We start from the raw sequence: 13890 nt of genomic DNA on the forward strand, positions 1-13890 counted from the left end.
TCTGAGATTTAAATTCATTTTCCATTGTTATGTCCCCTCAAGAAAATTAAATCAATCAATTTCTAACAAGAAAATTGTTGCACTTATTTTCTATTTTTCTTCAGTGATTTTTTTTTAATTTTCTAGAATGGAGAATTACCATTTAGGAATTAGACTTTAGGTTTTCCATCTCGAATTTGTTAATCGCTTAGGTTTTAAGTTTTAAGCTCAAAATCAATACTTCAAACCTAAATGAAGCTCCAACGATGTCATTGTATACACCTAAAATAATTACCTTTATCAATGAATAACAGATCAAAATTGAATAAAATTAAGTATAAGTGAGATAGTCTCAATCGATGTCCCAGCAATACCGTTTTTCTGATCCATGGTGACCAGGAAATTCTTGGTCAACCACCATCGGATGTAATCCAAGGGCGAAAAAATTATTAGAGTATTTTAATTATATAGTGATCGATTCATGTTGAAACGACCATAATTTCGAGTTTTATTATTAGTGGTAATAATTTATTACCTTCAAAGTTCAAATTCATGCAAATTTAGATTCCTATATTTATGTATGTTCATATGTTTTCAGAATTTTTGACCAAAAAAATATTTTTTCAGAATGTGGGAATACGTGAAAAATTGCAGATAAATTAAATGGCTGTATAGGTGAACGATGTTTGTGGCTTATACATGTAGCGATCGAGAGAGAGTAGAGTGGAGAGACACAAGGAAGCAGAGGTACACGGGAGCTGCCAATGCATGGCCCCTCCGATTTCTAACCCTCCACGACATTCTATATCATTTCCACCTGTGCTCTGTGTCCCACTAATTTCTAATTTCTTGCGCACAGAGGTCATCAGATATGTCACTCTTTTCTTCTCTTCTCTTCTCTTCTCCTTGCAATTGTATTCAAAAAAGGTATATATTTGCATGATTAATTGACTCGGAATACAGAAAACCCACATTTTCTTTGTGCTTATCTTGCCCACCCCACTACCCTTTTCACCTTTTTTTTCCTCCTAGTTTTGTATTATGTTTGAATCATGTAGTAGTCAACAAAGAACAAGATATATGATCATGGCATTGTTTACAAGCCATTCAAGACATGTTTTCTACATTCATATTATTAGATGCGCATTAGAGAATGAACTAACGATGTATACTAAGTTTATGTATTGTCTCACGTATGTGCATGCATGCCTATTCTTGCATGTGGTGGACAGCATTATAGGGGAGAGAGAGAGAGCATAAGGATGGTAACCAACAATGTATACTAAGTTTATGTCTTCTCTCACATACGTACATGCATGTTTATTCTTGCATGTGATGGATAGGCATATCGATAAGAAAGAGAGAGACTGCATAACAATAGAGTAGATGGGACAAACATATAATATAAGTGTAACCCGACCATATGAACCAACAAAGGAATAAGAAATGAAAACCGCATTCCAAACAATTTGAAAAAAAAATAAATTTCCTTGTGACTATATTAGTCTATTAGACAACAACTTGCCTCAAAAGCTTAAGTAGTCAGAAAATGAGCCATCAATGTATATCAAAGCTACAAAATAATTACTAATTAGCTAAATTTCAACGAGGGAATTTCTTTGTTTGTCTCTTTTTACTAGAGAGCTTCAGATAAGGCTATTGATGATAGAATTTCTGTACAACTTACTCGGGGCTAATAAATATCTGATATGAAACTTGTTATAGTACTGCAAAATCAAATTTCTCATTGATCATCATTCACGTTAAAGAATTTTTTTTTTCTTTTTCTTGGATTATGATTGAAAAAGACGGGAATATGAAAATGGAAACTATATTTTTCTAAATAAAACAAAAGAAACTCTTAGGCCGACTTTAGGAATACTACTTGACTTGAGCACTACCTTTGATATTTGAACAACATATATATTAATATAAAGGATATATAAACATAAATTGAAAAAAAAAAAAAAAAGAATAATTCAGAGTATTGTAACTTAGAGGTTCAAATTAAGCAATTTCTCGGTATACTTGAAATATAGTCATTCAACGTTATTATACATGGATTTATATTTTTAATTATTATATATACCTTAGAAGTGGAATCAACTATGTTATCGACTCTTATTGTAATATGTACTACATAGAATGAAAAACGACGTAACTTGTGTTTTAACTACCTATAAAAATTCTTGTTACAACTTATAACAAACTAGGTTGAAGTCAATCTTATGAGTTCAAATTTGATGCATGCATAACATGCGTTGAATAAATAACTAACAGTAACATACAAGTCGATTAATTTAAGAAAATGAAACACAGTTTAATATGTAATCCTTTGTGACCACAAATGGGTGAAATATACTAATCTGGCATGTACATGTATAGATCTTTATACTCACATTTCTTTTTTGGATAAATACATACATTAATATTGTGAAAGCCTGTTTACTGTGATATATTTGGTTTAATCAGATAAAATAATATAGATTCTTAAGTACGTATATTTGTATTACTTAAGATAAGCTGGTTGCACTTGCAGAGACATGTGATGAAGATTCAAATTAGAGAACCCATTTATAACATACCTAGTATTTTTTAAGTAATTGATTAAATTAACGGATTAGGGTTTGATTATTTTAATTACAGAAGGATACATACATGCATACACTGAATAATACACTACATACAGTCCAGTCGGGCAGCAGGGGGACCCTCTGTTCCTCTGCACTGTTCTTGTGTAGTCTTGGACAGGAAAGAAGAAAAAAAAATGTCAAAATATGTGCTTTTTTTTAGAACGAGTCATTTTTTCTTATATGTAAATTACAGTTTGAGACGTAAATTTTTTTTTATGTGTGTTATTAATAAGTTATTTCTTTATATGTTTATCTTCTAAGTTCAAAAATGGATTGATGCTTAAAATTTCACATTAATGGTCTAAACATTGATCATTATGCTTAGCATGTTTTTTATTGAAATTGTTATTAGCACTCTAAAAATATTATATTGCACTCTTTTATACATATTTTTATAAATAAAAAATGCATAATGGCATTTTTTCAGATACACAATTCAATAAATATTTTATTATTTTCAATAATATTTTTCTTGGCAGATGCTTCCATTGGTTCCCACCAACAAGAACCACTGGCGACCACAAAGATAAGAGATAGCCAAATTAACAAAATCAAATAAAAGAAGAAGGTGGAGTTGAGATGTCCTTTTATTATCCATGAATTCTTGTATTATGACCCTTAAGAGTTGCTTGACCCACAAGTAGACAAGCATACTTTTGGACATATGTTATTGGATAAGAACTCCGCTTAATATAATCACTCTTTGGTTTCTTTGTTTTCGTGTTCGTTGAGAAATCAACTATAGTAATGTTGCAGAGTCTTGTGTAGCCGTGTAGGAGGATTTATGTACACCATGGATATTTCTGACTTTTTAATTCAATCACGTGTTGTCATGTAGAAAAGTTGAAATGCATTGACTATTGTATATGGTAGCTATCTCACATTAGATGGAACCTAAATGTGGGTCACACATGTAGGCCCCAGCTCAGTGTGCATGAACTGAATAGAGCAACCTCGTGTACGACATTCAACTAGATTTGAATGCCACGGATGAGTCTCACATGTGTTGGTTCCATCTCCGATAGAATAGAGAAGAGCGATTCTATCTTATAATCAAAATATTTAGGATGATGCTACTAACACACCTCTTTTACCTTCCATACACTCCTCTCAATTTTTTGCTATTGGATGAAATGAATTAAAAAAGATCAAAGGAAAAAATTAATAAGGGATGTGTGAGAGGTGAAAAAAAGTGTGTGGATAACACCACCCAATATTTATCCTTCTAAGTCACATGTTGAGAAAGAGATAAGGCGATATATCTTCAGTTACACTCAAGGTTTTGTTAAGATAAAAAACCGGTAAGTAAATGCAGTACAAATAACAACACTCATTCAAAAGGAAATGAGTCATGTATTCGATGATGAAATACGTCGCAGCCTCCACGTGGAAGTATGGAAGTGGGCCATGTTTTCTTTGTACCCAAAACAAATATCTGCAGTTGCTTAGGTCCATAGTTTCAACTTTCAATCCACATCCATACTATTAATTGGAATTTGGAAAGTTCTAACTCAGTGACAGCTGAGGATGGGAAATCCCCCACCCCACCATTAGAGACATTGTAAAGTTAGAAGCCCTCGATGGGTTGAATTAGTACCAGAAAAATTATGATTGCTCTAATAACCTAGACTTTCTCACATCATATGGGCTATAGCTATATACTTGTAGTCCAAAACTTCATTATTTCATATCCGAATAGGCTGAATTATTTGATATAATGTAAATTGTACAAGATAAGTCTTGCTTGGAGTCTCACCTTATCTGTCAGCTAATCATTCAATTAAAGCTTTCAGCTAATCCATGAATTCATGACATATACCTAATTAATTCTTCATTCTAGCAAGACTCGGCTGTTATTGCCAACGCTTCACTTCTTGATCTCTTTGCGTGATAAACGTCAGGTTTGCTCGCTTCTGCAATTACTTCACAAGCTCTTCCACCTGGCTCCCGAATTCACTAGTTTGAGATAAGCCGTCTTGAAATCTTCGAAGAACAGATTCTGGTCCTCGGCATACTTTGTGATCCAGCTGTGCAGGAAACAAGCTTCTCTTCAGTTGGATATGAATAAGGAACAAATACTACATGTACATAAAAATGGAACATTAGATACTGTCATTTTTCTAATTTCTGACCACTAGAGCATGACATATCAGGCATTTATGAGAAATGTGTAAGATCAAAGTAATTAAAGAAGGAGGCCATCGTTCTAAAATGTTCACAACTGCAGCGTCAACTCACCGTGACAAAATCTTTAATTCATTTCCTAACAAGAACCCTTGCATAAAAGAAATTGTGAACGATCACAATTATCTCAACCACTTTGAGGAACTTGTGGATTGATTTTCATCAAATTTAGATTTTTGTAGCATAACTCCTGTTTAAATCGTTGGCTCTTTTTTTTCAAGTCTTCTGACCAGATAATATTCATTTTAATATTCTATGAATAACTGAGTAGAGTAGTCGACTGGCTTAAATGGCCAGCAACACATGACAGAACAGAGAAAAGTACACAGATTAAAGTTTCTACAAGGAAATGGACCTTAAGCATTCATCATCCTTGGCAAGTGCACGGTCTGAGGGAAGGCCAATCATGCTACCTGAATGCAAAGAATAGAATCAGAAATCGCACAACAAAAACGAGAAAATAATTTTCTATCAAGTCATTGATTTTAGATGCTACATAGATAAGTCACAATACTTTGTTTCCGCTATATCGTGAATATCATGATAGATGCATTCATTGAACAAAACAAATGTCTATGTTGCCCAAGCAAATTGATCAAAGCATACGTGTGCATCAAAATAAATATATATATATATATATACACACACACACATTCATTGAAGATCAAACAGAAATGTGAAAGTTGACTCACTCTAAAAATAGAGCATCATTACTCCATTGCATTCCTATTTTTCTATTGTTGCTCAGTTATCAAGCTGTAACACAAATTCCCCACTAGCGGGAGTTTGAGGGAGATCCCGAGTTTTTCTTGAGCCTATTTTATTATGCACCTTATATCCATGTTACTGTTATTTACCTGAAGATGGTTTCTCAAGAAGAATTTTGAAGTATGTATTGTCAAAAACCGTTGGGTTCCCGAAACCTTTATTTCCAATAGTATGGGCTCCTGACAGAGCAACAAGTTCCTGAGTTCTGAAAAAAAAAAAAAATACATGGTTCAAACCCATTGCAAGTCAAGTCACTATAAACATATAACTAGAACAGAAATCAATTAAATGCAGAAACTAAGCAAATCTATCAATAAAATGTCCATTGATATCTCGAGGACTTTAATCTTCATGCATATCCAGTTTATTTTAGATATAAACAACAACCACACCCTCGGCCACCAAATATTGCAAACGTTTAGCATATATGAACTTACGAGAAGCCTTTTGTTTGAAAGCTTTGCTTCAGACCAGAAGCATCCAGAGTTTCTTCAGGAAGTTTTCCTTCGGGATCAGGCTCCCTAATAAATAAATAAATGAAAAAAGAAGAAAAGATGAGAGGTAGAGAGAGATATAGCTATTCGCAGCATCATTTCTAAAAATAGGAATTATCAGCTTTTGGTAGCACTAGATAGATGCTCCTACAAGAATTAGAAACTATTTTTTCTCTTTTAAGGGTTTGCGTTAACACTAGCAATACTTGGCAACTGAATTATTGAAAGGTTCAAGCATCATGTTGGTTTTTTCCACCTTGATGCATCTTACTTTGAATCTAGTCTGCCTAACGGAACTTGGATTGTTGGACCTCCACATATTGAAACTGCTTCTGCTCCAGCCACAGCAATCATGTCTGCCCAGGACACTAGTTTTGGAAACACCCACATGTTAGCACAGCACTTGGCACTACTAAAACCTAGTCAACTGTATCTCACTAGATAGAAAACCTGGGTGTACTGCTTCCACCTCACTCTTTGCTTTCTCTAGAATCTAACCAACAATTCGATCCACTGAAGAGTTAGCTGATAAAAGATCGTATGAATAATTTGTTTACTCAATCATTATGCAAAAGATTAAGAATTGGGAACCCGATGGAAACCAAAAGATTGAATCGACACACATCTATATATAGAGTTTAGAAGGGGCATGCCTTGAAAGGAGTTTTAAGACCTTTGTTTTCCGGTCTATCAAGTTCATAAACGATAGAACCATCCATACCACCTGCAATAGTTAACAACAGCAATGAAGATGCATTGTAGTAATAGTAGAGCACTTGTCCCAATTTGAAAGAAATACAGACAATAGATCCAATTCAACCCGAAACATATCCGTAGAAAATTGACTGTACAATGCAACATACGTCAACCACTCGCACATCCTCGACCCACAAGACCAGGTATTACAGGAAGTGTAGGAATATTAACTCCAATTGAAATTACTCCAACTTCAAAAATTCAATGGAGTAGTGGAAATGAGTAAGGAGCATGGTCAATGCATATAGATATCGGTACCTGAATTGTCATCAATTTGATAGGTCCCGGCATCATGAAACACCAAACGAAGCACGCCGGCCGCCTTTCCCTTCGTCACCACCTTCCTGATCTCCTCCTTCATAAGCTCGTATTCACTTCCATCCGACCTTCCAAATGTCAAATACAAAACCCGGTAATTACTATGCACATATTGAAATACCTTAATAAACGAAAAGATCGGAGATTTTGTTCAACTCACTCAGCCGCCTTCGCCGCAGTGCATTCAGAGAACGGACGCATCCATGGCAGTGTGGCAGTAAGTGCAAGCACCAGTCCTCTTCTGCCCAAGACGTGATCTTTACGTGCGATTTTCAACATTTGGTGCATCAATTTATAGAATTGCGTTTCCTTTTACCTCCAAGCAACCAAACAGAGAATTTAGGGTTTTGTTAGCTTTTACCTGAAGTGGCGGCATTGACGGCGGGAAGAGGATTGGCGCGAAAATTGACCGTTGAGGGAGATTTGGAGGGAAAGCTGAAGTTGAACGGGAATGTGGTGGAGTAAGAGGGGGTAGAGATGGACGGGGTTGAGGAGCAGAGGAGGGCGGCGGTGGAGGTAATTGGCGCCATTTCTAACGGACGGATGAGATAAAGAGAAATGGGTTTGTGGGCATTTGAAGATGAGATGTCTATGCAGGAAAAGGACCGCATCCGATGGGGTCCAAGTCCAGAGGAAATCCTACACGCAATTTAATTAACGAGTAGCGGTCAACGCAAACTTAAGATGTCTTCTAACATTAACGAGGGATGTATCATCCAACAAGGAGTAAGGAAATTCAACGCCGGTCTCTCCTTTTAACATTAACAAGAAAAGTATCGTTAGACGAAGAGTTAGTAGGTCCATTACTGGCCCGTGCTGGACCGACAAAACGTAATGGAGAATCCTTATGTCGCATCGGAGATGGCAACGGGGCGGGAATCAAAGCGGGAGATCAAGAAAGTTGCACCTTTTGTCTCTCGGAGTATTTTATTTTGGGGACATATTCAACTATTGAACACTCATTATTTACTGAACAAGCAATGCCAAGAAAAATAGAAAAATAGAAAAATATAATTAACTTGAGCTAAAAGAAAAGTAACGGCTAGGGTTACAAATTTTGCGTAAACGGAGAAAAATATACAGAAATATGGTAGTAAACAATGTGTACATCTCTCTCATCTTCAGCAAATGTTATCTTGGGCCGGAGAGGCGCACTGCAGAAACGCTGTTGCAGTCTGATGGTCCTGAGGAAGTCCCCTCCCCGCTGACTGATCTGAAGAAATTCGGATAAAGGCGAGACCCCATTGAGTTGGAGGTTGGAGGCTGGGGAACGGGATACAGGCCTTCAAGCATTTGGACAACCTTCGTCATTGATGGTCTCACAGACATATCCTCCTGTATGCACCACAGTGCAACCATAATGGCTGTGTGTACCCTCTCGTCGGCTTCTTCTTTCCCTAGCATTGTGTCCAGGATGTCCCTCATTTTGCCTTCTTCCAACATCTTGAAGGCATAAGATGGAAGATGGGATTTTTCTGAAGTTTCTGTCGGGTCGTAATTCTTTCTCCCACCAATGATCTCTAGCAAGAGCATTCCATAGCTGTACACATCACTCTTCTCTGATATTGCGTAGTTGGTTATCCACTCCGGTGCAAGGTACCCTCGGGTTCCTCTTAGCGTTGTGAAAACATGGCTCTGTTCCCTGGTCATTAGCTTTGCCAAACCAAAATCTGAGACTTTGGCAAGGTAATTAGTGTCGAGGAGAACATTTTCAGGCTTTATGTCACAGTGAACAATCTTCACATCACAATCTTCGTGGAGATATGCTAGCCCCTTAGCCGTGCCCAATGCTATATTGAATCTTGTCTCCCAATCCAATAGGAATTCTCCGTTGTTTTTCTTGAAAATCCATTTATCAAGAGACCCATTTGCCATGTAATCGTAAACCAGAAGTCGATGACTTCCTTCTGCACAGAAGCCCCTGAGCCGGACCAAGTGCAGATGATGGATGCTGCCAATGATGCTAACTTCAGCTCGAAACTCTTTCTTTCCCTGACCAATGCCTTCCAACTTCTTCACAGCCAGTTGAGTCCCATCTGGGAGACTCCCTTGGTAAACCGAGCCAAAACCTCCTTGCCCTAGCTTCACCGAGTAGTTATTTGTTGCAGTTTGGAGATCTCTGTAACTGAAACGAATGGGCATCCCAGTCATATTTTCAAAGAAATTTTCCTCGTCTGAGGTCCCTGTAGGAGATTCTGGTGATCTTCCCTTCCTCCTGTAGTATCGGTATCCCATAAAAAGTAGGCCACAAATAACAAGTACTGTCGAGATGGCTATGATCACAACATAAGGGAAGTGTTTCTTGTTGTTTCCGCTCCTCCCACTGCTTCCATCCCTCAAGACCTTAATGTAAGAAACAAAGCCAGAGCCCTTGTCAGAATTTTGGAAGCTACCTAATCTGTCAAACAGAAAACAATTTCTTGTACTGTTTTGGAAGAACATAGCAACACACGAACAGTTGAGAAGGCAAGACGTTTGGCAACCATTCAAATCAGTTTTCAAAGAAGGTGGAATATATCCCAACGCAAAATAATAGAGCCCATCCCCAGCATTTACAAGCTCTGTAGAACCCTCCGAAGGATCACAAGAGGAGACAACCCCCGCCTTGCAATTAGTACGCGAGCTGAGACCTGAAGGGCACTGGCACTTGTTGTTACTATAACATTCGAAGTATGAATCACAAGGCTCTGGTGTGCTGCACGAATCGCTTGGTATTTTTGTTTCTGAAGAACCACTTGACCCTCCATTCTGAAGATTGTGGAAAGAGATAAATCCATCACTTCCTAAAACTGCAATCCATGTGGCATTTGCATCAATATTGCTCGAGAAAATAAATTGCCATAGCAACGCTTTGGATCGATCAAAGAACTTCCATGAATTTTCACTGATAGTTGCTGAAGTGACTACACCACCATCTCTGTTGATTGTTTTACGGCTTTCTTTCGCCATAGACCAATACGGCTGTGGTGTTTTGAAACCTGCAGAAAGAACCAAGTCCCCGGACTTGATTTGAAGAATATAAGTCAAGTTGTTAGAGCTAGGATTGCTTACAAGCTTCATTCCTTCTGAAAATTCCTGATTCCATAATAGGGTATCAGTTGGATGGCTAAAAGTCTGCCAAACTACTCCATTGTCATCTCCACGCAAAACCAAATTTCCCGAGTCCAGCAATTCCATTGCAGATACGCTTTTACCACCAGTATCCGCAGACCAAACCACACTTCCACCTTTTTGCAAAGACGCACCACTCTTAGCATCAAACACAATTTTATCAGAATTTGAAACCGGGGAACCCCTATTCGCAGTCCAGACTACCGTAGAACTGTCCATGTGGAAAACAACCAGCAGAAACAATGTGACGTCATTGGGAGTATTCTGGAAGCCAAAACCAAACTCGGACTTGTTAGATAACAGAAACAACCCATCATTGTCAATCCAGTCCATTTGAGCCCATTGAAACGACGAATTAATCGTACCAAATTTTCGAACACTGGCCAGGCAGGTTTCAGAAGAGAGAAGAACAGACAGAAATATGAACCCCATGAAATGAATGAAATTCATATCCCCCATGGCCAAATGAAAACCGGTACTTCACTAAGATTTCAAAAAATGGAAGATTGAAGAAGAACAATAGAACTAACCAGAGAAGACGCAAAACATCTTTACAATACAAAGGACCCTAAAGGAAAGGAGGATGCCTAGAAAAGAAAAAAAAAACACTTTCAACTATGAGGTAACCAATCACAGAATCTACCAAATTAGCCTTGTAAGCATAATCCCAAAATATGATCAAAAGTCAAGGCAGAACAAAAACTGATTTACAACACCAAAGGAGGCATAGAACTTCACATGTCAAGCTGAATTGAGAGAGAGAGAGAGAGAGAGAGAGAGAGAGAGAGAGAGAGAGAGAGGTGAGAAGTACCAGGGAAGTTGAAGAGAGCTGGCCAGCAGGAGAAACGCAGACAACTTTGACCCAGAAAAGGATCAAGATGAAGGCACTTATGTGAATTGGCGAAAAGCATTCAACGGCTTAACTTTTTCTTACCCACCAACTACCCCTAAATCCTTAATTTAATGCATTGAATACAGCTAAAAAAACCCAAATAGAGTAACATGGTAAGCTGGGTGGCAGTAATCTCATACAATTCTAACTTTCAGAGTTCAAAAGCACCAAATTTGACAAAAACCCAGTTCACGTGTGAACTTAAAGATGTGAAATCAAGAGACTTTGCCAATGTCAAATGATGGGTACTTCTCCAATCACCAAAAAAATAAAAAAGACAAACTTTATGCGAGAGAAGAAGAAAATCATGCTTAATAACCAAAGGGTAGTTCTCAATTGGCCAGCAGGTTGCAGAGAAACTAAGATTTATGTGAAGGGAATCAGATACAGAGCATCAATTAAAAAACTATGGAACGGAAAAGGATAAATCCAGGAGGGAGAGAGAGAGAGAGAGAGAGAGAGAGAGAGGGAGCTCTCACCTCTCACTTAGTTGGAGAGAAGCATAGGGAGCAGTCAGAAACGAGAAGTGAAATTGCGGCATGGGATGGGTGTCTGGCATTTTCCTAAATCCGTTCGGAACTTTGGGTGCTTCTGTCACAAGTTTGAGAGATCTGAGGCAAAGGCTTTTCGTTTCTTTTTTTAAAATGTGGTTGAGAAACTGTCAAAAGAGAAGGTCTTTTGTATTGAAACAGATGACAGATCCCGATAATTTATTGAGGAGATGACTATTTTATTCATTTTTCATTTCAAATTTTCAACCGCCGACGCCGACTACTTTTGTTCATTTGACAACTACAACTACAACTACAGAGCTCTGCTATTTTCCGCTGTTATACTGCAGGGCAAAACATTTGGCTCGCAAAAGGTAAGCAAATGAAATAAAGGATTTGATTTGTAAATAGTTGCCTGCTAACATGGACATAAATATCTCCCCATGCTGTTCTTTTTTTCTCAAAACCTCACCTTTTGTAAGAGTTTCGAATTCGTTAAGTTCGATTCCCTTCTAATATCGGCGGCATCAAAAACAAGCATTATATCTCGAGAAAATTTCATTTCTATCAATTTATTTAACTTCGATATATTCATTAAGATGTTTGATTAAGTACTAAATTTAATCTATGTTAAAGAAAATTGAGTACTGTGAGATTTTTTCAATGTGTTTAAAAAACTTAAAATCAAAGAAAGACTACTAATCATCATGGAGTGGTTCAGTGGTAGGGACGAATTTCTGCTTCTCTTTTTAAAAATGGGAAAATAAAGAAGACAAATTACTATTATGCATTGAATCTCCACATATATATTATGTTTACAATCAATGTTTTCAAGGTTGAAAGCGTAAAATTAGAGCCGTCAAAGTCTCACGAGGCAAAGCATAAGCCTTTCGAGCCTTGCCTCAAGGTGTGCAATTGTCACGCCTCTAAAACATTGTTTACAACACTCATCATAAGATATTGGATGAGTGTTGTAGACACAATGAGTTATATAATGATGTCACAATGTATCGTTACTAACTTAATGAAATTAGTCTATCACTCTTCTAGATAGGATACTGTGTTCAAATCTCACAAGTGAGTTAAACAGAGAGTTAATTAAGAGTATAAATAGACGGTACAAAAAGTGGTTTTAAATTACAAAGAGATAGAGTTGGATTTATTTATTTTTGGTTGAGTGTTGTTCAACTTCTAAGCAAATTATATTTTGCTTAGTCATTAGTGGCAAGAAAACGACATAATCAAAATGGGAGGTTTTGTGGTTCAACCTTCAAGCATGTCCAATTCTTTCTCTACTAACCTTTATTTGATTTAATTTGAATTTGTTTTTCCTAGATTGGCATGAAATTATGAAAACAATGGTGGTTGAATCGGAGGGTTGGGATCTTTTTGGTTTTGCATATGTGACGTGGAGGATGGTAGATGGGTCCCCAATGGTTCAACATTTCGAAATTGGATCCGTTTCGGACCTTAATGTTTGAAGCCAAAAGATCAATTCATCTGGATCGCTGATTAATGTATAAAAAAAATCAGTACCATTGATTTTATGTGATGAGCTAAAAAAATAAGTTAATAAAAATCATTAGATTTAATTTATGCGATCTAGATGAATTGATCCTTAAATTCCAGATAATAAGGTCCGGATCTAATCCCCAACATTTCAACTTGAATGCAAAAAATGGGACAGCTCATTGGTTTGGTTGACTGAGAGGAGATAGCGGGGGCAGGCAGGATGTTCTTGCAATTTCATGATGGGTCCCAACCAAGCTCTTTTAATAATGCAAGTGGCAGCATTAGTTTACTACAAGTGGAACGTCACGACGCAAGGTTCCAGTTTTATTTTCAAAGTTTTGATCATAAACTAAACTCTCAAATGACCAACGTGCTATTATTAGGTACCTAGTAGTAACTAGTAACCAATGGAAAATGTATAATTTCCTTTCTAATTTTTCCTCAACTTGAATCGTGATCTTATCTTTACCCAATTTTATAATACATGGTGCATAGTTTATGTATATTTTTTACACGATATGACAATATGATTAAAATTTAACACGAAATTAATAAATTTGAATTGATCGTTACTTGGATATGAGAATTCAGAGAGTTAATAAGAAGTTAGAAGTTTTCTTTATTAAAAGAAATTATTGATCAGTTTCTTTCACTCATAGGGGTAAAATTGGAAAAATAGCCAAAACCCTAATATGATTAAGGATAAATGACCTGGACTGGATGGATGGAATGCAATTAGAACTAATCGACAA

General features: G+C 36.9%; 2 protein-coding genes across 3 annotated transcripts; both read right to left on the bottom strand.

Moving 5' to 3' along the window:
- Positions 1 to 4274: 4274 nt before the first annotated feature.
- On the bottom strand, positions 4275 to 7840 carry LOC137749518 (putative L-ascorbate peroxidase 6). Of its 2 annotated transcripts, none has more exons than XM_068489625.1 (10): positions 7494 to 7840; positions 7293 to 7389; positions 7073 to 7200; positions 6712 to 6782; positions 6509 to 6551; positions 6330 to 6426; positions 6002 to 6085; positions 5654 to 5769; positions 5152 to 5209; positions 4275 to 4639 (listed from the first exon to the last, which is right to left on the bottom strand). In XM_068489625.1, exons 1-10 carry the CDS (start codon positions 7741 to 7743, stop codon positions 4537 to 4539), a joined length of 1047 nt encoding a protein of 348 aa, XP_068345726.1. In that variant the 5' UTR covers positions 7744 to 7840; the 3' UTR covers positions 4275 to 4536. The 2 variants fall into 2 exon arrangements, with proteins under 2 accessions (XP_068345726.1, XP_068345735.1); XM_068489634.1 differs by having other exon boundaries at positions 4552 to 4690.
- Positions 7841 to 8133: 293 nt separating this feature from the next.
- On the bottom strand, positions 8134 to 11773 carry LOC137747186 (G-type lectin S-receptor-like serine/threonine-protein kinase SD2-5). Its single transcript, XM_068487238.1, has one exon. It carries the CDS (start codon positions 10700 to 10702, stop codon positions 8264 to 8266), a length of 2439 nt encoding a protein of 812 aa, XP_068343339.1. The 5' UTR covers positions 10703 to 11773; the 3' UTR covers positions 8134 to 8263.
- Positions 11774 to 13890: the final 2117 nt, after the last annotated feature.

Source organism: Pyrus communis, chromosome 1 (assembly GCF_963583255.1).
Source record: "Pyrus communis chromosome 1, drPyrComm1.1, whole genome shotgun sequence".
Lineage (NCBI taxonomy): Eukaryota > Viridiplantae > Streptophyta > Magnoliopsida > Rosales > Rosaceae > Pyrus > Pyrus communis.

Excerpts from the sequence above, each read along its gene's own strand:
- LOC137749518 (XM_068489625.1), bottom strand. The coding sequence starts at position 7,743 with ATGCGGTCCTTTTCCTGCATAGACATCTCATCTTCAAATGCCCACAAA. Across the intron at positions 7,201-7,292 it reads ACTGCGGCGAAGGCGGCTGA|GTCGGATGGAAGTGAATACG; the intron begins GTGAGTTGAACA and ends GACATTTGGAAG. Across the intron at positions 4,640-5,151 it reads AAGGATGATGAATGCTTAAG|CTGGATCACAAAGTATGCCG; the intron begins GTCCATTTCCTT and ends TTTCCTGCACAG.
- LOC137747186 (XM_068487238.1), bottom strand. The coding sequence starts at position 10,702 with ATGGGGGATATGAATTTCATTCATTTCATGGGGTTCATATTTCTGTCT.